This window comes from Podarcis muralis, chromosome 11, assembly GCF_964188315.1.
Source record: "Podarcis muralis chromosome 11, rPodMur119.hap1.1, whole genome shotgun sequence".
NCBI lineage: Eukaryota > Metazoa > Chordata > Lepidosauria > Squamata > Lacertidae > Podarcis > Podarcis muralis.
This window is the reverse complement of record NC_135665.1, coordinates 38,208,042-38,228,973: the sequence shown is the minus strand read 5'-3', so window position 1 is coordinate 38,228,973 and position 20,932 is coordinate 38,208,042. Positions and strand designations below refer to the sequence as shown.

The 20,932-nt window shown below is 41.7% G+C and overlaps 2 protein-coding genes, 1 long non-coding RNA gene and 1 other non-coding gene across 4 annotated transcripts; 2 read left to right on the top strand and 2 right to left on the bottom strand.

Annotated features, from left to right (window-relative positions):
* The first annotated feature begins 103 nt into the window (after positions 1-103).
* On the top strand, positions 104-6,668 carry LOC144329219 (uncharacterized). The gene is made up of 2 exons (XR_013394684.1): positions 104-3,177; positions 5,737-6,668. It is a non-coding gene; the product is annotated as an uncharacterized LOC144329219 (long non-coding RNA).
* On the top strand, positions 5,273-5,393 carry LOC114606934 (U5 spliceosomal RNA). The gene has a single exon (XR_003709009.2). It is a non-coding gene; the product is annotated as a U5 spliceosomal RNA (small nuclear RNA).
* Positions 6,669-10,067: 3,399 nt separating the features above from the next.
* Positions 10,068-13,357, bottom strand: LOC114606839 (proteinase-activated receptor 1-like). The gene is made up of 2 exons (XM_077936302.1): positions 12,890-13,357; positions 10,068-11,644 (listed from the first exon to the last, which is right to left on the bottom strand). The coding sequence occupies exons 1-2, from the start codon at positions 12,987-12,989 to the stop codon at positions 10,515-10,517; spliced, it is 1,230 nt and encodes a 409-aa protein (XP_077792428.1). The 5' UTR covers positions 12,990-13,357; the 3' UTR covers positions 10,068-10,514.
* Positions 13,358-16,703: 3,346 nt separating this feature from the next.
* LOC144329218 (proteinase-activated receptor 1-like) lies at positions 16,704-19,186 on the bottom strand. The gene is made up of 2 exons (XM_077936300.1): positions 18,998-19,186; positions 16,704-17,855 (listed from the first exon to the last, which is right to left on the bottom strand). Exons 1-2 carry the CDS (start codon positions 19,095-19,097, stop codon positions 16,789-16,791), a joined length of 1,167 nt encoding a protein of 388 aa, XP_077792426.1. The 5' UTR covers positions 19,098-19,186; the 3' UTR covers positions 16,704-16,788.
* Positions 19,187-20,932: the final 1,746 nt, after the last annotated feature.

Below are 20,932 nucleotides of genomic sequence, written 5' to 3'. Positions count from 1 at the left end.
GTATTGTATTGTATTGTATTGTATTGTATTGTATTGTATTGTATTGTATTGTATTGTATTGTATTGTATTGTATTGTCAGACTGGCCACAGCAATTGTATTGTCAGACTGGCCACCATTTTACACCCTCCACAATGGCCTGGCCTAATGGTGGAGAATGTTTGGAGACTATTATGCCAGAAATTCTCAGCTCTATTTCCAGGACGGAAGGGGGGTGGAATCTGGTGCTGTCTCATAGTAACTGAATCATCCTTTCCCTTGAGCCTTTTCTTCTCTTGGCCAGTAGCTAGATTTGCTGGAGGTGAGAACAGGAAGCTGCACGCTCAACTCCCCTCTAAACTTTCAAGTTAGGAAAGCCCCTATTCTTCATCACCAAAGCTTTGTGTGCTGCATGTCCTGCCCATCCACCCACCCACCTTTCTCCCCCTCCCAGATACTTAAAATGTCCTAGTAATGGTTGAAGAAAGGAAGGGAACTTGTGGGGCGAAACTGAGCCAGGTGAAATAAAGCCTAAAGAGCTAGTTTGGCATACACCCCCCACTCTTTTGCATACACACACATACATACAGTGGTACCTCGGGTTACATACGCTTCAGGTTACACACTCTGCTAACCCAGAAATAGTGCTTCAGGTTAAGAACTTTGCTTCAGGATGAGAACAGAAATCATGCTCTGGTGGTGCGGCAGCAGCAGGAAGCCCCATTAGCTAAAGTGGTGCTTCAGGTTAAGAACAGTTTCAGGTTAAGTACGGACCTCCGGAACGAATTAAGTACTTAACCCGAGGTACCACTGTACACAGAGGCTGGCAGCTTCAACAACACCCCTCTGGAGGCTTCATCCGGGGCAAAAAACACAGCTAGTCCCCCCATAGCTACCGCTCTGCCAGCTGCATCTTGAGAGCCACCCATTTCAGGATCTTATCCTAGACTCAGTGCAAGTGTTGTCAAATGTTACTAGTGTTTTATAAGAGTGGAAGTTTTGTAACATTTCAACACTGGCCCAAATCAACACTTCAAAAGAGTAGACTCACACTAGCAATGTGATGATTAATTTAGCCCGAAGGAAAACACAGGCATTCAGAAAGAAGCTGATTCCAAAAGAGAGAAACGAAACAACAAACCAGGTACTCTTATTGCATGTTTTGGGTATTGGCACATAAAACGATTCTGACCCAGAGTTAACTGATCCCCAAAGGGAATCAGTGGTATCATAGATATGCCATGAAAAATGTGGAGTTAAGGAGCTCCGAAGATCCAGTAGATCTAATTCAGCTAGACAACAGCAAGCCTGCATTCATCACAACCACACCCATGTTTGCTTTTCTTCTTTGTTTTATGGAGCAGAACTCTAATGTATAATTCCCCCTATGTAAATACTGACCTCATTCTCTGACTGGAGACTTATGTAATCCAAATAACACAATCCATCTGCAAGAGAGAACTACCAGAAAGCTCAGAGTGACTCCAAAGTTTGCAGAAGTACCAAAGAAATCCCAACCCTTACATGAAGAAGAGCCCTTGCAATTCATTGATTACTGAGGATGCTTAGGGGTCATTGAATACTGACTGACTGGTCAAAAGGTGGGAAATGGAAAACAACAACCAGGATTGGTGGGGAATGGAATGGAGTATGCTGAAAGAAGACATTACTGTCCAGAACTCATTCTTCAGGTGTGGATCATTATGTGACCAAAATGGCACAATGTATGTATGAAATGCATTTATCAGCAGGCTTGAGGAAACAGCAAGGATTGTGGAGGCATGCACACATAACTCTTCAGGGGGAAATGTTTTGTTCAGGGTCTGTTCCTAAAATCAATAAAGATTGAGGTCGCAAACACACCTTACATTAAAGCACAGCCTCTCTAATGCTGGGAACTAGCTTGTTAAGGGCACTGCAAATTGTGGTTCTGTAAGTAGTAAACTACAGTTTCCAGGGTTCTTGAAGGAGAAAGTGCTTTAAATGTCTGCTGTATATGCATTCTGAGCATGCTCTGTGGGCATAGAATACTGACTCTTGAATGGAATAAGAAACTGGGGGAATGGAATATCCTGGAATAAGGGCATTGTGGGAAACCTGAACAGGAGCATGTCATACGACAATACTTTTTTGGAACAAATGCTGGCGGAAAGAAGGGGGAACTTATCTCCCCTGACTTTGGAAGTAGCAGATTGTCCCCACTTCAATCACTCTTCCCCTTCTTAGGATTGCTCAACTACATGGGAGCCTCTCATCATGGATTTAACATATATCACTTCTAATTTAGACAGTCTGAAGCTGGTGACCTCCTGTTAACTCAAATAACCAAACACAGATACAAGATATGACTTTTTAACTGCTGTTTAGATACTTAGCAGAAAAGACAGGCCATAAATTCAGGGACATAATTTCCTCTGAAGTTCACATCTGTATTTAATTACAACTTATCTCCTTAATCAAGGTTCAGAATGACTAATGTCAACATCCTATCTATTCAGATCCTTAATAGGCAAAAACTGTCTGGATGATTCATCTTGTCTGTTTACAATGAATTAGCACAACATTCCTTGCTTTGCTTGAATGGTCATAATCTAAAAGTTACACAATAATATACTTTCCCATTTTCTATATTTTATTCCTTAAGCTACTCTATTATGCTGAAAACATAAAACAGCTATCTTAAACTGCTCAGGTTTGACTACTTTCCCACCTGATCCTTTCTTTTTTTCTCTTTTGCACAATTAAAGCCTGTTGTTTACACTAAAGGGTAAATGATTACCCTTGGCAATAAAACTGCATTCCTGGCTTATTAACTCATCTAAGTATATTCACTTAGATGGGCTTTCCTAGGAGCAAGCTGTACTTTATACTTCAGCCTCCTTTATACTTCAGGCTCCTTTTCAATTGCAAAGTGCCCTCAGGAAACATGGAGAAGGATGGGAGGGAAAGGAGAACTCAATACCTCCCCTGAAACTTCCTGCCATACCCCAACTGGGTTTTGTCTCTGGCAATACTCCATGCTTACTCACCAAGGTGGGGTAGTGCCACAGGGGATAAAAGGAACACATAGGTGTGATGATCCAGGGGGTAAACAAATGGCGGGAGAAGGGTTCCCCTTCTTCCCACTTGCCTCCTACCAAACTTCACCCTCCTGGGGAGACTTTACAAGGCCTGCATTCTTCCCTGAAATGAAGGACAGGTGAGGAACAGAATATAGTAGCTCTAGAACCTATGCAATATAATCTATTTAAATAGATTTTTTTTCTTCCCCTCATTCCTGCAGAAGGTCTGTAGCAGGTTTATTGTTTGTTTGAACTATTTCTACACCACCTTTCAGTGCTAAAGTCCTCCAGAGGTGGCTTACAGGAGATATTTAGCTTCTCATATATAGCAGCATAATTCAGCTTCATATTATTGTTAGGATCATAGAATTGTAGAGTTGGAAGGGGCTCCGAGGGTCATCTAGTCCAGCCCATGCAGTGCAGAAATCACAAATAGATCATACATTGCTGTTGTTTATTAATTTGTATGCTGGTTGTTTGTCAAAATGGCTTCTAAGCAGTTTACAGCCATAAAATAAGTAAGCAGTTATTATGCACAACAAATCCATTGGGGCATTAGCACATCCTTAATAAAAATACACAATAAAACAATAAATTAAAAAGCATAATAACCGAAATATTTAAAAACAGTTAAAACAGAGAGAGTGCTACTTCCTTTCCCTTATCCTCCGCAATAACAGTTGGTAGTTAGAATTGCATGTAAAGGCAGGGAAAGGACTCTCAGTGGGCATTTACAGTATATTATTTTCTCTCATTTTCCTCACAGCAATTCAGCGAGGTAGGTTAGGCTGAGAGATGGCGGCTTGCTCAGCCCAGTGGGCAGCATATCTGTGGAAGAAACTGAATACAGCAGGTAGAGGGGTGAGAGGACTGCAATTTGCCACAGGCCAAGGAGAAGGCCTCATTCTGAAGAAGGATTTGAAGCTGGCTGGGTTACATTTTATCCATTAGTCAGGCTTGTTTGACAACAACATGAAATGGTGTCTTTAGTGTCATTGGCCCAGTCCTGTGGAATACCTTGCCAATAGAGATTCAGCAGGTGCCTTCTGCACTGACTTTTAAACCCCTGCCGAAAATGTTTCTACTACTACTACTGCTACAGTGGTACCTCAGATTAAGTACTTAATTCGTTCCGGAGGTCCGTTCTTAACCTGAAACTGTTCTTAACCTAAAGCACCACTTTAGCTAATGGGGCCTCCTGCTGCTGCCGCGCCGCCAGAGCACAATTTCTGTTCTCATCCTGAAGCAAAGTTCTTAACCTGAAGCACTATTTCTGGGTTAGCGGAGTCTGTAACCTGAAGTGTATGTAACCTGAAGCATATGTAACCTGAGGTACCACTGTACTTTTATTATTTGTACCCCACCCATCTGACTGGGTTGCCCCAGCCACTCTGAGCAGCTTCCAGCATATATAAAAACATTCCATCAGGCCTAGATGGTACATCCTCCACAGTGGTATACTGATTTATTTTTTTAAACCCACTGGTAAAGTGCATTGGTCTTCAGCTGCTGAGTACGGACCCGCTGCTGGGCTTGACTTAAAGTGGGACACCAGAGCAGCACAACAGCCCTACAAATATATGATAAAAATGTGTTGGCTCAAGGTGGAGCCTCTGACAAGTCTGAAGCTTACTGGTTTAGCGTGAATGAGTGGGTTCGCAGACTGAAGATCACGGCTGCAGCAGGACCCCAGGAGCAACTCTGTGGCTGTGAACCTCAGTCTGCAAACCCACACATTTGCTAGTTCATGCTAAGCCATGGTTTGGCCTAGCATTACATGTGAACTGGGCCTAATTGGTTAAGAGTTTATCACAAACTATGAACCAGACATATGAGATGAAAAGACAACTGTTATGTACTGAAGTTCTCACCCTGGGCCATCAGGGGGATACTGTAGATAGTTATGCAAATAAGGGATCAAAAGTGACGTTCAGTGATTGGATAGTTTTAGAAAATTGTTACAGTTACATTGTACTGGAGCTCTATATAAGCAGGCTGACTGAACCCTTCAGTTCAGTTCTGTCTTGGCCTGAGAATAAACAAGAGCTGTTTGAAGAATCGCTGTGTCGTCTGATATGTTCACCCACAACTTAACAACAACAGTTCCGGTTAGCTGGTAACTAGGGTGAAATGGTAGGAGACTGCCAAAGAAAACTAGAGAGTAACAAGGCTGAAGGACCCATGGGAAAGTATGGAATAACTTCAGACAAAACTGAACTAATGATAATGGCTACAGTCTGGTTTCTCTTCAGATCGTATAAATCTTTCGCCTTTTACTAAATATGGCTGTGGAGAGGAACAGTTATGAATTTACAGCTAATTCTTTGAAGCCCCATGCTACTTCCTTGGTGTTAAAATCAGATTTGTATGCTTATTAACCCCTTCCCCCCAAGAAATAATGATAATGGCTGTTGTATGATAAGGGGAAAAAGCCTCCAGACGCAACTGCAGTGTATATTTTGCAAATGGCTACATGGATATTTAAAGACCACACTTTCCCCATTTTGTCTCAGCTAAACTAACCAGTCTATCTGGAATCCACCCACCAAGAGCATTCTTTTAAACTCAGCAAATGTCATATTATCTTAAAGATGTGAAAGAATGTTCTGTCTCGTAACTGGTATGTGTCCAAGCACTGAGTAAGAGAAAACATTGCCAGAAGGAAACTTTTCCCAGAATTCTTTGTTTATTTCTAGGATGGTGGCCTTGATGGATGCAAAGAAAACATACAATGGCTGTCAACAAGAACCAGATCTAAGGAGTGATATCAGCTTGGAGTGATTTCTCCTGCAAAAATTCTCTCTCCAGATACAGATGTATTAGTCAGCAATTTCCTGGCATCACATGGAATTTGGGAGAATGATGTAAAGGCATAAAAATATTGTATAGCTTATTTCAGAGGTGGACAGATTTGCATGATGCAGTTGTTGTTTTTTAACTACAACCCTGAGACCTACAAACTGGAGATTGGTGCAAAAGACATATGTATAGAATTGAAGAATTCATAGCCTAGGAATTTGTTGTTTATGTCAGAACTGAATGGAGCTCATAGGCCTTTCATGAAACAAACCATTCCTGATTACCTCAATCTCTCTTCATATTAGCAGTATAAATTAGGGCTCAGAGGGGGCTGAAATTAGTATTGTTGCTACTTTTGTTAGAACAGTTGAAAGTAAAAAAATATATTGCTGATTTACTACAAATCACCCAGAGCTATGTGATTTCAAGCGCAAACTGGAACTTCAGGCTTTCACAGTTGACACGGATTAAAGTGCTCTGTCACTTTAGCGCGACAAAACCACTTTTTAAAAAGGTCATTTCACAGTTTGGAAAGTGATGGCGGAATGCATTAAAGGTGGAAGGTTTGCAAACACCCCACAAGCAAATCAGGATGAAAGCAGGAAGAATGCTCGTTGTCATAGAACTACTCTGCAAACATATCAGAATGAAACTGGATATAATTTGACTACAGTATAAGCTTTGTGCAAGAAAACCAGGATGTATGCTCAATAAGCAGGTCATTTGGAGGAACCTTAAGCTACCTCATAGGGTTGTTGCTGATTTTAACAAACCTGGAGGAAGGGCAAGATATAAATGTAACAAAATAAACTTTAGCCATGAAAAACAATCTTGTATATATCAACACTTTTATTACTTCTACAAATAGCTGCTCTGATGTTTAGTAGTCATATAAAGAATGTTTGCAGGAGTTAACACCCATGGTATGTCAGCAGTTTAGCAATTAAATCAAGTAGAACCTTTATGGATCTAGGAGCTGAAATACACCCAGAAATAAATTGTCCCTTCAGGTGAATCACACCAGCAATTTTGCGTTCCAAATGAATTATTTTGGAGACAACACCTGGGTATTTAAAAGTAGTGCTTCTTTTACACTTAGTATTCTGTTTGATTTTTAAAGCATCCTTATTATACACAAAACATTTTCACACCTTGGCTGCACTTTAAACTTGAATTGGTAGTGCAATGAATGAACTCCAGACTTAACTGCATATGGAAGACCATTTATTTGGTTCATGTGCTTTGGGCACGAGGCTTGGCCACAGACAGCACCATTCATTTCCCTGAGAATGGGAAACACACCTTTTGGTCTTTTGACAGGTATAAATTAATTCAGCTTAGTTAGACAGTATTGCATCCATATTCATGATTTATGATCTGTACTCCTATAATAGCCACTCTTACTTTGCAACCCCATTCAGAGTGAAGAATTCTTTCTGTGATTGCCACCTTCTTTGCATCTCTCAAACTTGTTTTTAGGGGGGAAGTTCTTTTCATGCTTTGTCCGGAAGACAAAAGTTCTCACATTAAATGAAGGATAAGAGAAATTAGCTCATATTTAAGAGTTGTATGTGAAATGCTTCTACAGCTGAGTGAAACAAGCTGAATTCTAAATGTGCAAGTGGGGGGGGGGGGTGGCAACACGAGAACGAGCCTTTTCTGTGGTGGCTCCCCATTTGTGGAATGTTTTCCCCAGGGACTTCAGGCATCAGGTAAAAACGTTCTTCAGCCAGATCTTTAGTTGGTTAAACAATTTTGGACTTTTAAATGTGTTAGAGGCGTGTATTTATTTATTATTTTGCTATTATGTATTTCATGCTTTTATATTGTAAACTGCCCTGTGATCTTTGGATGAAGGTCAGTATAAAAATGTAAGAAATAAATAATATATAATAAGTATTTTCCCATGAAAAAGAGCTGCAGCATATCACATAGGAGCACGGGATCAAAAAACCCCCAAGAAACACAGATTCTGTCTCATCCCCATTCATCTGCCTAAATCCCACATGGGACCTCTGCCAATGGCTACTAGCCACAATGGCTTTCCAGACCATTCATGTTCAGAGAAGATATGCAGCTGAATACCAGTTGGTGGGGACCAACAACAGGAGAAGGTCTTGATGCCAATTTCCTGGGTTTCCTGGAGGTATCTTGCTAGCCATTGTGGTGAACTAGCCTGACTTGGTATAAGGCAGCTTCTTATGTCCTTCCAGTGATGAATGATTGCTGCCAGCTGATCTTCTTTAGGGAAGTTTGTTTGGCCTCAGTCTGAGAACTTCAGACCTATACACTTTCCTTTTGAGCTTGTGGCTGTAATTCCAGTTTTAGAGAAATTGAAAATCCTGATAAGACTGCAGTGACCAGCAGCAATGACTCTATTGCCCTATCATAATAGATTAGTGGGGTGGAAAAGGAGCTTAGGCAAGTAGCAGGCTCATGAAAACAAAAACTCTGATGGATCAGACCAGTGATCCATCTAGATTAGTGATGTGTACGTTGACTAGCAGTGGCTGTCCAGCTTTCAGGACACAGCCTTTCCCAACAAAACCTGGAGATGCTGGAAACTGTAACCCGAGGACTCCTGCAACAAAACACATGTGCTCTGCCACGGAACTGCAGCCCATCATGATGGTAATAATGTCCTCTTTGGAATGTTCTTCATATCCCTAGGAAAGACATCATCCACGAATGAATGAACAGGAACTTTGGCTATCCATTATGGTTTGTTTGTTTTATTTCTGTTCCCCCCTTTCTTCCAAGTTGCTCAAGGTGATGGCATACATGGTTTCCCCCACTCCCAGCCTTCTCCCACTGACATTCAGCTTCAACATAAAGCACCTGGAGATCTGACCATGTTGCTGAAAGGGGAGAGGAGGAACAAGTCAGTCCCTCAGCCTTTTCCTACTATTTTTTCAAACTACTCCAGGAGGTTCCTGCACTTGGAGGAAGCCCAGCCGCACGGAGCTATCAGAAAGGTTTTTTTGGAGAGAGGGCAGCAGGAAGAGGTCTGCGTGTGCATCAGGATGAGCACCCTTGCCACCTCTTGCTGTTTTTATCAAACCTCCAGTACTGCACTTTGTACTTAGTATAGGCCCAGCCCTGACACAGTCTGCCCCACTCCCTTGTCTAGTATGATGTTCGCATGTCTAAGGCTGCATCCAGTGTTAGTCCTACTCAGAGTGGACACAGTGTTGTTAAAGTACATGTTTACCTTAGCTTCCTTAATTTCAATGAGTCTACTCTGAGTAGAATTTGGTTGGCTGTAACCAATGCTTAAAAAAAATATGTTTAGGGGCACTCTCATTCTCCTATTCGTATTGAAATGCTGCCCCTCAATGAGGCCAAACTTAGATTAACCAAATGTTTAGGGGGTATGCGTACCCCTGCGTCCCCCCAGAAAAAAGCAAAGGCTGTAACCCATAGTCTGCATGCACACACATACACAATCTGCAGCCAAGCGTAATTAAAAGTCTGAGCCAACTCCCCCACCCCCCACAAAAAAACTATTGGACTCAATAGTCTGTTTACATTGTTGTTGTTTAGTCGTTTAGTCGTGTCCGACTCTTCGTGACCCCATGGACCAGAGCATGCCAGGCACTTCTGTCTTCCACTGCCTCCCGCAGTTTGGTCAAACTCATGCTGGTAGCTTCGAGAACACTGTCCAACCATCTCGTCCTCTGTCGTCCCCTTCTCCTAGTGCCCTCCATCTTTCCCAACATCAGGGTATTTTCCAGTGAGTCTTCTCTTCTCATGAGGTGGCCAAAGTATTGGAGCCTCAGCTTCAGGATCTGTCCTTCCAGTGAGCACTCAGGGCTGATTTCTTTCAGAATGGATAGGTTTTTTGTTCTTGCAGTCCATGGGACTCTCGAGAGTCTCCTCCAGCACCATAATTCAAAAGCATCAATTCTTTGGCGATCAGCCTTCTTTATGGTCCAGCTCTCACTTCCATACATCACTACTGGGAAAACCATAGCTGTTTACATTAGGCAACTCTGAATGTTTATCACTTCTAATTCTAATTTTGGTTACACTGAATCATGGAGTCTGACCGCTTATAAAGTACATCTAAGCTCTGCCTCCTGTGTCTTCTCTATTGGAAAAGCTACAATCTCATCTGGTTTGAGTGAATGTACCAATGCATTCTTTTCGAAAAGGGTTAAATCACATTCCTGTTTCAGAAGGCTCTTGTCAGAAAAAAACCCCAAATTAATGGCAACAAATAAGTTAATATCTGCCTCAAGAAATATTATTAACATTATTATATACTAATAAAATAATTGGAACAACAATATGTAATATTTACATATATATACAGTCCTCACTGGAACAAACCAGATCTCTGGATAAACATTAGTTTCAATGTTAACAGCGGCAGAAAAATATAAAAAATAAATCCAGTTTGAAATATTTTGCGTGATGCAGCAGCAAAGTGCTATTCTAGGCTGCATCAACAAAAGTATAGTGTCCTGATCAAGGGAACTCTAAAATTCTCTGAATCTTTGATTTTATATAGCCTTTAATATAATATATAATATAGCCTTTAATATAAGAAACAGCATAAATATTTTAGAGAAAGAATGGCATGGACATTAAAGACGTGAACTGTAAACAAATATTCACATCTTTGTCATGCAACACCTATATTTATGAACACTGTATCACACACTCTAAAATTCTATGCTTGAGACAATTTTTTCAGGCCACAAAAAAAAAGATTGGTGGCATTACTGCTTGTTGTCTGACTGCTTTGTTCAAGATCAGACTGTTTTTTATAGCACAGGAGATCCCACACCTGCTTTTGACACCCTGAAGAGCCATAATAATAAATTAAGGGATCAATGCAGCAGTTTATGGTACCAATGCAGACCGCTAAGCTATAGGCAAAATACAGGCTATCAAGGGGTTGATCAGGTGAGATGCGCAAGTTGTGCACTAATAATAGGACATTTGTAGGGCCAAAACAAATAATAAAAGAAGACAAGACTGCTAGAGACAGGAGAATGGCACGTCTCTTTTTAGCAGTCTTTGTAGCAACACTGGATGAAGAAAGTTTCCTTATAATACACACATAACAGGTGACAGAGATTAATAACGGTATAAAAAAGAACAAAATGGATAATACAGAAAAGTTATACCGAAATATATCCATAATAACAGAGATATCTAATGTATCGTGACAGGTCGTAATATTTAACCGGGATAATCTCTGTGTTTGCTCATTGACAATCAGAGGTACCACCCCAGCTATAGCCAGAAGCCAGATGAGAAAGCAGACCAGCGAGGCCCGTCTTGCTGTGCGCCAGGACAGGGACTGTATTGGGTACACCACGGCCAGGAAACGGTCCACGCTTATAACCATCATCAGCAGGACGGAGCAATACATGTTGCAGTAGAAGGCGGCAGTGACAAAATGACACATCACAGGCCCAAAGATCCAGTTGTTTCCAGAAAAGTTGTAGGCGATTTTAAAAGGAAGCACACTCACGAAGAGGACATCTGCAGAAGCCAGGTTGAGCATGTACACCACAGTTGGTTTCTTAAGCCTTAATTTGACCACAAACATAAGGATTGCCGTAATGTTTAAAGGAAGGCTCAAAATAACCACAGCAGTGTGGAGTGAAGGAACAAAGCGAGTCATCCATGGACCAGTCAAGTATTTTTCAGCTTGTTTTTTGATAGCCACTTGCTCTATGGATTGATTGTTGTTGTTCAATGTATCAATAGTAATTATTTCTTTATCATTAGCATTTATTTCCATAGCAGGGAAACTAGCAAAATAAAGACCCTGGATGTCCAAGGATGAATCTGAAAGATGAAGCAATATGTAAATCAAATCTATGAATACATATATAGTTATGTTACAAACATCAATGCAACCACGCTAGTTTACTCATGTGACTATGAATCCAGATTAAATTATTGAATTACACATTTGGGGCTTAAAAAATTATTGGTGAAGATGAAATTTACATATTTCCTATTGCTAGTGAGAAACTTCAGATATTCCGCCGATCCTGAAAATGTGTGAAGTAAACTTTAGACCATGGGGTCTACCAGCAATACTTACTGGTATTTGAAACCAAATACACATGACATTAACCACAATCCATCTGCATTTTGCAGCTTCTCAAGAAGTAGTCCTGTTTGATGTGCTTTCCCTGAAGTCAGCTTCCATCAGCTTGAAAATGGAAACAAATGTTAAGTTGGGGTGACAGGCACTGTGCATGTACAGATGACAGCACACATGCAGCCGACAGCTTCAGTGAACTGGAGCTCAGTGCGGTGAAACAAATCTGGTAATGGACACCAGGTGAAGACACCCCTGCTCCTTCTCTGGTGTGTGCAGCCTTCTAAGAATGTGACTTGAAACTAAGGGAGACAGGGACAAGTTGCTGTGTTTCATGCTGCTAATGTATACATAGGCATATTCTGACATTGCCTGTGTACACACCATACATTTAAAGCAAAAGCTTTCATCGAAGAATCCTAGGAACTGTAGCATGTTAAGGGTCTTGGATCTCTATCTCTGTGAGGGGAGAACTATGGCCAGCTTTTTTTGCCCAGTCTAACAGAGACAGGTTTATTTTTAGCGAAGTAAAAGGTCTTATGCAGTAAAGAAATCCTTGATTTTCTGTGAAGTACATCACCTCCTTGCTGAAATATCAGTGGCAGATTGTGCAAGAAGAGACACCCTAAATTCTTTAGGGTAGGAATTTTGGAGCAGAAACCCCCGCAAAATGCTTTATTCATTGTTCTTCCGATCTTATGTTATGACTTATGCTCTTAAAATGTTGCAGTCACTTAGAGATCTTTTTATGTGCAAGTGATTGATAAACTGAATATTACCACTGAGAAGTACATTTTTTCCTAGTACAAGGATATTCTCCCTCCTCTTTTATTCTTGCTGCTTCAGCATGGTTTTTCTTCCGTAGCACAATCATTTGGAAAGATCAGAGACAGTGAAATTTCCCTGAAACAATTGCACATTGTATATGCCTTGCTTTAACTATGAATATTGAACAGTGGATAATTGTGTTGGGTTGTACTTACTTTTTGCTCTTGCTGTGCTGAATAAGGTGAAGACCATACTAAACAGAGGAAACAGGATCTTCAGAGAGGGGTCCATTTGTCCTCCAGTGGTGAACCTCATCTTTTGGTTCTGCTAGGTCTCTAAGAAGAAACTGAAGGGATCTGCCTGAAAAGAAGCTTCCTTTATTTGTTTCCTGAGATCTAAATCCACTTGTCATCTCCTTGCCTATTTTGGGCTTTAATGTTAGCTTATCTGTAGAAGAAGCTGAGCCAGCCCACTCTGTCATAACACCACTTCATCCTATGTGGAGCAGAGGGTTCTTAATTTCTTCTTTCTGGCTATTCCCCAAAGCACCAAATGAAAACTCTCAGACAAGTCTTCTGTTTTCTTTACTTTCTAAAAGACTCTTCCTAAAAGCATTCCTGGAAAGCCCATTATGTTGCATTAATAGATAAATAAGCATTTGTTGTGGTTTTCACCACAATACATTAAAAAGCAAAATTCATATTTTTTCACCATCCTAAATACGTTCTCAGTGGATAAAGTGCTTTACCATTAATCAACATTAGGCTTGAATGAATGTTAGATGAAATCTGGGTTGGGGAACCTTTTTTCCACCCAAGGGCTTTCCTCCCTTTTTCAGAGGGCCACATGGCCAGACGGAGAGAGGTTAAAAAGTGGGTGGATCAACAATGGTAAATGTTACCTTTGTGCTGTAGGCTATTTTCAACACACATTCACACATTCCTCTGTGGCAAATATTACCCTGCTCAGGGGAAAATCTTAAGAGTACCTTTTATGTAGCACACCTTTAGCATACCCTCCACCATTCCTCAGATGAATATAGGGACATTCTATTCCACATGTCAGGGAATCTGATCCCTCCCTCTCATGGCAGACTGCCAGCAATAGATAGACAATGCATTCTTACCAATGTATTTTAGTCAATGTTCAACTCAGAACCGTTGCCTCTTGGGTTAATGGCATTGCTCTGAGTAATCTCCTCCCCCCTTCCCATCTCAATCATCAACAGCACCCCCCTCCTTACGGTGGCTGCTTAGGGCCAATTGCCTCTTAGCTCTCTGCTCTCCTACTTCCATTGCTTGATGGGTCTTGGGAGAAGGGGGGTCTGGAATGCTCTCTAGTGATAATGTGTCAGCCAGCAGTTCCTGCTCTGCTTCTCCCATTATTTTCCAGCATTCCCCCTCTTCTAACTCTGATCTGTGACCCTCTGCAAAACACTGTTGTAAATCTATACTGTCCTCCTCTTCTTGGGAAGGTTCACCATTCCTCCTCCGATGCCCAGTCCCTGACACCACATCAGTATCACTGCTTGAGCATTTCCTACTGGTGAAGTACAAAATTTATGAAAAGAAACAAGCAAATCTGCAGTATTTTAAGCACAGAAATCTTTGAATTTATGTATTGCGTTTAGGGAGGCCTGTGGGGAAAAGAAAACCCCAAATCAATAAATACAACTATACATGTGTGTTGTGACTATGTGATGTCATCATGCATTTATGAGCATTTTGGAAGCATGATAACTTTGAACAACTAGTATTATTGCAATTGTGCAGGTGTATGATATGGTGTCTCCCAATGAACTGATGCAGGCAGACAAAAACACAGATATTATTGATGGCTTGGGGAACAGACCGGGCCAAGATAGTGCAAAGCAGCTCCTCCCTGCTTAGTCCTCTGTAGATCTGCTCCCCCAATGTTCAGCCTACGCAGAGGAGACCCATTGAAATTAATGGATAAGTCTAACTTGGGTCCATTAATTTCAGTGGATCTGCGCTGAGTAGAATTTTGTTGGCTAAGACCTATATTCTGCACGTGCACACGCACGCACGCACACACACACACACACACGTAGCCAAGCGTAATTCAGATTCTTAGACAACAAAAACTGGATTCAGCGGTCTGCTTACATTAGGCAACTCTGAATGTTTATTACTGCCAAGTTGTTTGGCTACATTTAGTCATGGAGACTGACAAAAAGCTATGCAATACACCAAAGCTCTGTCTTCTCTATTGGAAAAGCTACCATCACTGCCATCTCATCTAGTTTCGTCCCTCTGAATCAGGGGTAAGGGACATAAGACCCGGGGGCCGGATGCGGCCCAATCACCTTCTCAATCCGGCCCACGGACGGCCCGGGAATCGATGTGTTTTTACAGGAGTAGAATGTGTCCTTTTATTTAAAATGCATCTTTGTGTTATTTGTGGGGCATAGGAATTCCTTCACCCCCCACCCCCCAATATAGTCTGTCCCACAACATGGTCTGAGGGACGGTGGACCGGCCTAGGGCTGAAAAAGGTTGCTGACACCTGCTCTGAATGTACCAACACGTTCTTTGCAAACAGAATGAAATCATATTCCTGTTTCAAAAGGTTCTTGCCAGAATCCTCTCATTCCTGGCTTACTGGGGGCAGTTGTTGTAGCCTGGGGCGGTTGCAAGGAGGAAGTGGAAGCAGCAGGAAGATTCTGTGTCGGGTCAGGCTCTTTGGAGCTGGGTGAGACATGGAGCTGCAGTGAGAAGCTGGGAGCTGTGGGTGAGGGGAGGAACTTCCAGAGCAGACTAGATGGAAGGTTCTGGGAGTCTGGTCCTCTCTGGAAGTATTAAAAGGACCCCCTCCCCCGCTGCTGCTCCTCACTTACAGTTCAGAGCCGATCTCCCCACCCAGGCACCCTTTTAATAATTTCTGTTGATTTGTTTCTACTACACTTTTAAATTGTCACAACTGTTGTCGTGTAAGAGCAGTGCTGTTTTTCTAGAAAAAGGTGCCAGAACTCACCATGAACACCTCCCTTGTTCTCTTATTATAGCAATGGTGCCTACCTGAGAGGTGCCAGAACTGAGTTCCAGTGAATTCCTGCTAAAAAAAAATGCCCTGGGTAAGAGGCATTGAGCTAGTTCCTTAAAAGGGAGGGGTAGAGGAGGGGGCAGCTCGTAGGGGATCCTCTTGAGGGATCTTGGAGGCAGCAATTTCTGTCCAGAAGTCCAGCTTGTGGACTGACAGGCTATGGTACCCCTGCCGGTGGCCAGGGGAGGTTCATTGGATAGCGGTTCATGCCAGGGTGAGTAACAGTGATGGCCAAAAGCAGGGGTCAGCAAACTTTTTCATCAGGGGGCCGGTCCACTGTCCCTCAGACCTTGTGGGGGGCCGGACTATATTTTGAAAAAAAATAATGAACGAATTCCTATGCCCCACAAATAACCCAGAGATGCATGTAAAAACACGCTGATTCCCAGACTGTCTGCAGGCTGGATTTAGAAGGCGATTGGGCCAGAGCCGGCCCCCGGGGCTTAGTTTGCCTACTGATGGTCAAAAGATAAGCTTATCAAGCAGTAAATGGGCTATGTGATCACATGGATTCATGCCTGATGCCTTCATCAAACCTGTTGCTCTGTAATCAGTAAAACTGTAGCCTAATTCTATCCAACTCAGACTGGTTTCTCCTTATCCATCTCGCCACTACATCCAAGCACGGGTCCAGAGACTGCCCAGCCTCCCCCAACACAGATGTTATGGAAAAAGAGACTTTAGTGTCATCAGCATATTGATGCCCGCAAACTCATAATTACTTCATATAGATGTAAAATGGCAACAGTTCACATATTATTTGTTAATGTTATGAAAATTATAATGAGAAAATAACTGGACAACAATATATAATATTTATTTCTATACAGTCACCATTGGAGCAAATCACATCTCTAGACAGACATTATTTTAACAGCAGCCGCAGAAAAACCATGGTCTGACACCTTATTTTGGAATATAAGAAAAAGCACAAATATTCTAGAGAAAGAATGTGTGGACATTAAAGGCAGAGGCTGTAATATAGGTAGCATGCAACAACTAGGTTTCCAAATGAGTATTACTGTACTGCAAACATATTTAATGTAAGATGCTATGCTTGAGACAAATTATTCGGGCCGCTTAAAAGGTTAGTGGCATTGCTGCTTGTTGTCTGACTGCTTTGTGCAAAAGCAGAATGCTTCTTATAGCAAAGGAGATCCCACACCTGCTTTTGACACTTTGAAGAAGCATAATAATAAATTAAGGGATCAATGCAGCAGTTTATGGTACCAGTGCAGACTGCTAAGATGTAGGCAAAATACAGGCTTTCAAGGGGTTGATCAGGTGAGATGCGCAAGCTGTGCACTAGTAATAGGACATTTGTAGGACCAAAACAGATAATAAAAGAAGACATGACAGCTACAGACAGGAGAATGGCACGTCTCCTTTTACTAGGCTCTGCAGCAACATTGGACGAAGAAAGTTTCCTTATAATGCACACATAAGAGGTAACAGAGATTAATAACGGTATAAAAAAGAACAAAATAGATAATGCAGAATAGTAATGCCGAAATATCTTCATAATAGCAAATATATCTAATGTATCGTGACAGGTCGTAATATTTAACCGGGATAATCTCTGTGTTTGCTCACTGACAAGCAGAGGTATCACCCCAGCTATAGCCAGAAGCCAGATGAGAAAGCAGACCAGCGAGGCCCGTCTTGCTGTGCGCCAGGACAGGGACTGCATTGGGTACACCACGGCCAGGAAACGGTCCACGCTTATAACCATCATCAGCAGGACGGAGCAGTACATGTTGCAGTAGAAGGCAGCAGCGACAAATCGACACATTTCAGGTCCAAAGATCCAGTTGTTTCCAGAAAAGTTGTAGGCGATTTTAAAAGGAAGCACACTCACGAAGAGGACATCTGCAGAAGCCAGGTTGAGCATGTACACCACAGCTGGTTTCTTAAGCCTTAATTTGACCACAAACATGAGAACTGCCATAATGTTTAAAGGAAGGCTGAAGATAACCACAGCAGTGTGGAGTGAAGGAACAAAGCGAGTCATCCATGGACCAGTCAAGTATTTTTCACCATCTTCTGTGGTTTGACTGGAGTTGTTTACATGATTTTTATATACAGGGAAACCATAAGCAGGAAGGGGAAATGTGGAATCTGCAATATGTAAATCAGATATATAAATGGCCATATTAACAATGTTACAGAAGTCAATACACCAACTCTGGTTTACTTATGAGAATATTAATTCAAATGAAGTTATAGGTTTGACTATACTTAATAGGGTACAGTGGTACCTTGGGTTACAAACAACTCGGGTTACAAACACTTCGGGTTACAGACTCCGCTAACCCAGAAGCAGTACCTCGGGTTAAGAACTTTGCCCCAGGATGAGAACAGAAATCGTGCGGTTGCAGCGGGAGGCCCCATTAGCTAAAGTTGTACCTCAAATTAAGAACGGTTTCAGGTTAAGAACGGACCTCCAGAAAGAATTAAGTTCGTAACCAGAGGTACCACTGTATTTTAAAAATTACTGGTGTGGACAAGATTTACATTGCTATCCCTATTCCAAATGAGAAACTTCAGTGTATGCTTTTACATGAAAATGTGAGATAATAACCTTTAAACAAAGGCTGAGGAACCTTTGGCCCTCCAGATACTGCTGTAATCTGGAGGATAGGGGATCACCCTTTAATGCTTTACAGCCCAACAGCATATGGAGGGCCATGCATTCCCTGCCTTAGACTTCTGACTAGGCTTTTCCTGCTTTTAGGCTGTGTACACATTACTGTTTATTCCTGCTCCAGTGTGCTTTCACCATCAGTGTCTGAAGCCAGGTACGCAGGATGTTAGCTACAAAGCTACAATCCATCTGTATCCCATTGCTTCATGAGAAATACTCTCATTCCCTCAAACTAGATTCCATTCAAATTGAAAACAGAAGCCCCGATTAAGCTGAGGTATGAACTGGAATACAGTTCGGTGAAACCAATCATTATATTTTATTATTTTTGTTTTGTTTTTTAAATGATGCAAGTCACTTGGAGACTTTTTATGTGCAAGTGTCTGATAAACTGAATATTAAAAATATTTGGATATAACCACTGCAAAGCAGATTTCTCCCCATGTTACAAGGATATTCTCCCTCCTCTTTTAAAACCCTTCAACTTGGTTCTTCCTCCATATCAAAATAATTTGAAAAAGGAAGAGAAAGTAAATGTTCCCTGAAACAATTGCACAATATAAACACATTGCCTTAAATATTAAATTGTGGAGAAAGGATGTTGGGTTGTACTTACTGTTTGCACTTGCCGTGCTAAATATGGTGGAGACTATACTGAGCAGAGAAAAGAGGATCTTGAGGGAAGCGCCTGTTTCTGCCTCAGAGGTGCACCTCATCTTTGGTTCTGCCTAGAAGAAATTGCAAGGATTTCCCTGAAAATCAGCTTATTTTGCCTCAGAATACAGAACCCTCACTGAGATCTAAATCCAGCTGTCATCTCCTTGTCCAGTTTGGGCTTGAATGTTGGCATACCCCAACAGAAGGGGCAGAGTCAACCCCAACTGTCATTACATTGCTTCATCCTAGAAGCAGCAGAGGGGTTTTTTAATCTCTCTCTTCTGCCCAATTCCCAAAGCGCTATGTGAAAACTCTCAGGCAACTCTTCTGTTCTATTTACTTTTCTAAAAGATGCTTCATAAAAGCAAATAATTTCTAGGAATCACATTATGAGGCAAGTAATTGATATAGAAGCAATTGTTGTGGTTTTCCATTTATCCATTTTCAGCAAAAAAGAGAGAAGATTTAGGACTCCTAAATAACATTAACAGATAATTTTTCATGTTCTTATATATTTTCTCAATGGATAAAGTGCTTGACTATCAATCCACTTTAGACCTGAATGAACATTAGCCATGGGTGTAGCCAGGAATTTTGCTGGTGGGGGGAAAGGATGTTTGTTAGAACCATGCTATCTGTGACATGATGGGTCAGTTAGTTAAGTCAAATATAACTAGCAAGCATGGAGTTCATGAATGCATGAAGGGGTTAAGACTGCAGAAATGCATTCCTAGACTCAGGTTATGCCCCTCCCCTGGGAGGAAATTAAGCTTCCTCCTTATTTGTTTTCTTTCACCATGTGAACTCACTGCAATAGGATGTGCTTGAACTCACTTGCTACAAGCTCAGACCATATGTTTAGATGTCATGAACACACCAGCCCACAGCCAAGAAGTACAGCCTGAGATAGAAGGCAGGCAGACAGGCAGAAGAAGAACAGAGAGACTTGCAGACTTCGTTCTGCCTGGACACTGAGGTCCAGCGCCAAGGGCCTTCTGGCAGTTCCCCCGCTGCGAGAAGCCAAGTTACAGGGAACCAGCAAGAGGGCCTTCTCGGTAGTGGCACCCACCCTGTGGAATGCCCTCCCACCAGATGTCAAAGAGAAAAACAACTACCAGACTTTTGAAGACATCTGAAGGCAGCCCTGTTTAGGGAAGCTTTTAATGTTTAATAGGTTATTGTATGGATGGGGTATATATAATAAATTATTATTATTATTATTATTATTATTATTATTATTATTATTATTATTATTATTCTCAGACAACTGGAACCAGTGGGCTGACAACTTCCCCCTCTGAAGCTGGCAGGAATGCAGCTTATCACTCAGGGGAGGTGAGCTGGAGGGAAGCCAGCTTTCTCAGGAATCACAGTCACTCATGGCACAAGGGAGGGAGTGCAGTTCCTCTCTGGAAGGGGAGGTAGCTGACCCCATCAGTCCCAGGGATAGACGAATGGGGAAAGTCCAAGACAAAAGACGACCCCTGAAACGTAGGGGTCAGAGGTTCAGAATATTCTGCAGGAGCCGGTAGGATTCTTCAGAAGGGTCAATTTGATTGTGATGTATAACCATACATCTCTCTCTCTTGGAGAGAGCGGTTGGAGGCTAATTGCTTGTAAGCAATAAATCTTTTATTAAATTACTTCTTGTGTGCTGCTTCTCAAGCCGGCAGCTGGGCAGATCCTGACATTAGAGCTATTTCACTATATTTTGTATCCCAAGATTTCTACCTGTATTTTTGTATTCTTGCTGTTGCATGGAATAACACATGAATCTGACTTTTGGAGTTTTGTAAGTAAAGCATTCAAACTTACTAAAAGGTGTGGTCTATTCATTGAGAGAAGAGTAGAAAGAGAAAAGCGATGTTTGCAAACCGAATGGGATATTTAAAAT

Coding starts and splice junctions, on each gene's coding strand:
- LOC114606839 (XM_077936302.1), bottom strand. CDS start 12,989: ATGAGGTTCACCACTGGAGGACAAATGGACCCCTCTCTGAAGATCCTG. Junction 11,645..12,889: donor CAGCACAGCAAGAGCAAAAA/GTAAGTACAACC, acceptor TTCATCTTTCAG/ATTCATCCTTGGACATCCAG.
- LOC144329218 (XM_077936300.1), bottom strand. CDS start 19,097: ATGAGGTGCACCTCTGAGGCAGAAACAGGCGCTTCCCTCAAGATCCTC. Junction 17,856..18,997: donor TAGCACGGCAAGTGCAAACA/GTAAGTACAACC, acceptor TACATATTGCAG/ATTCCACATTTCCCCTTCCT.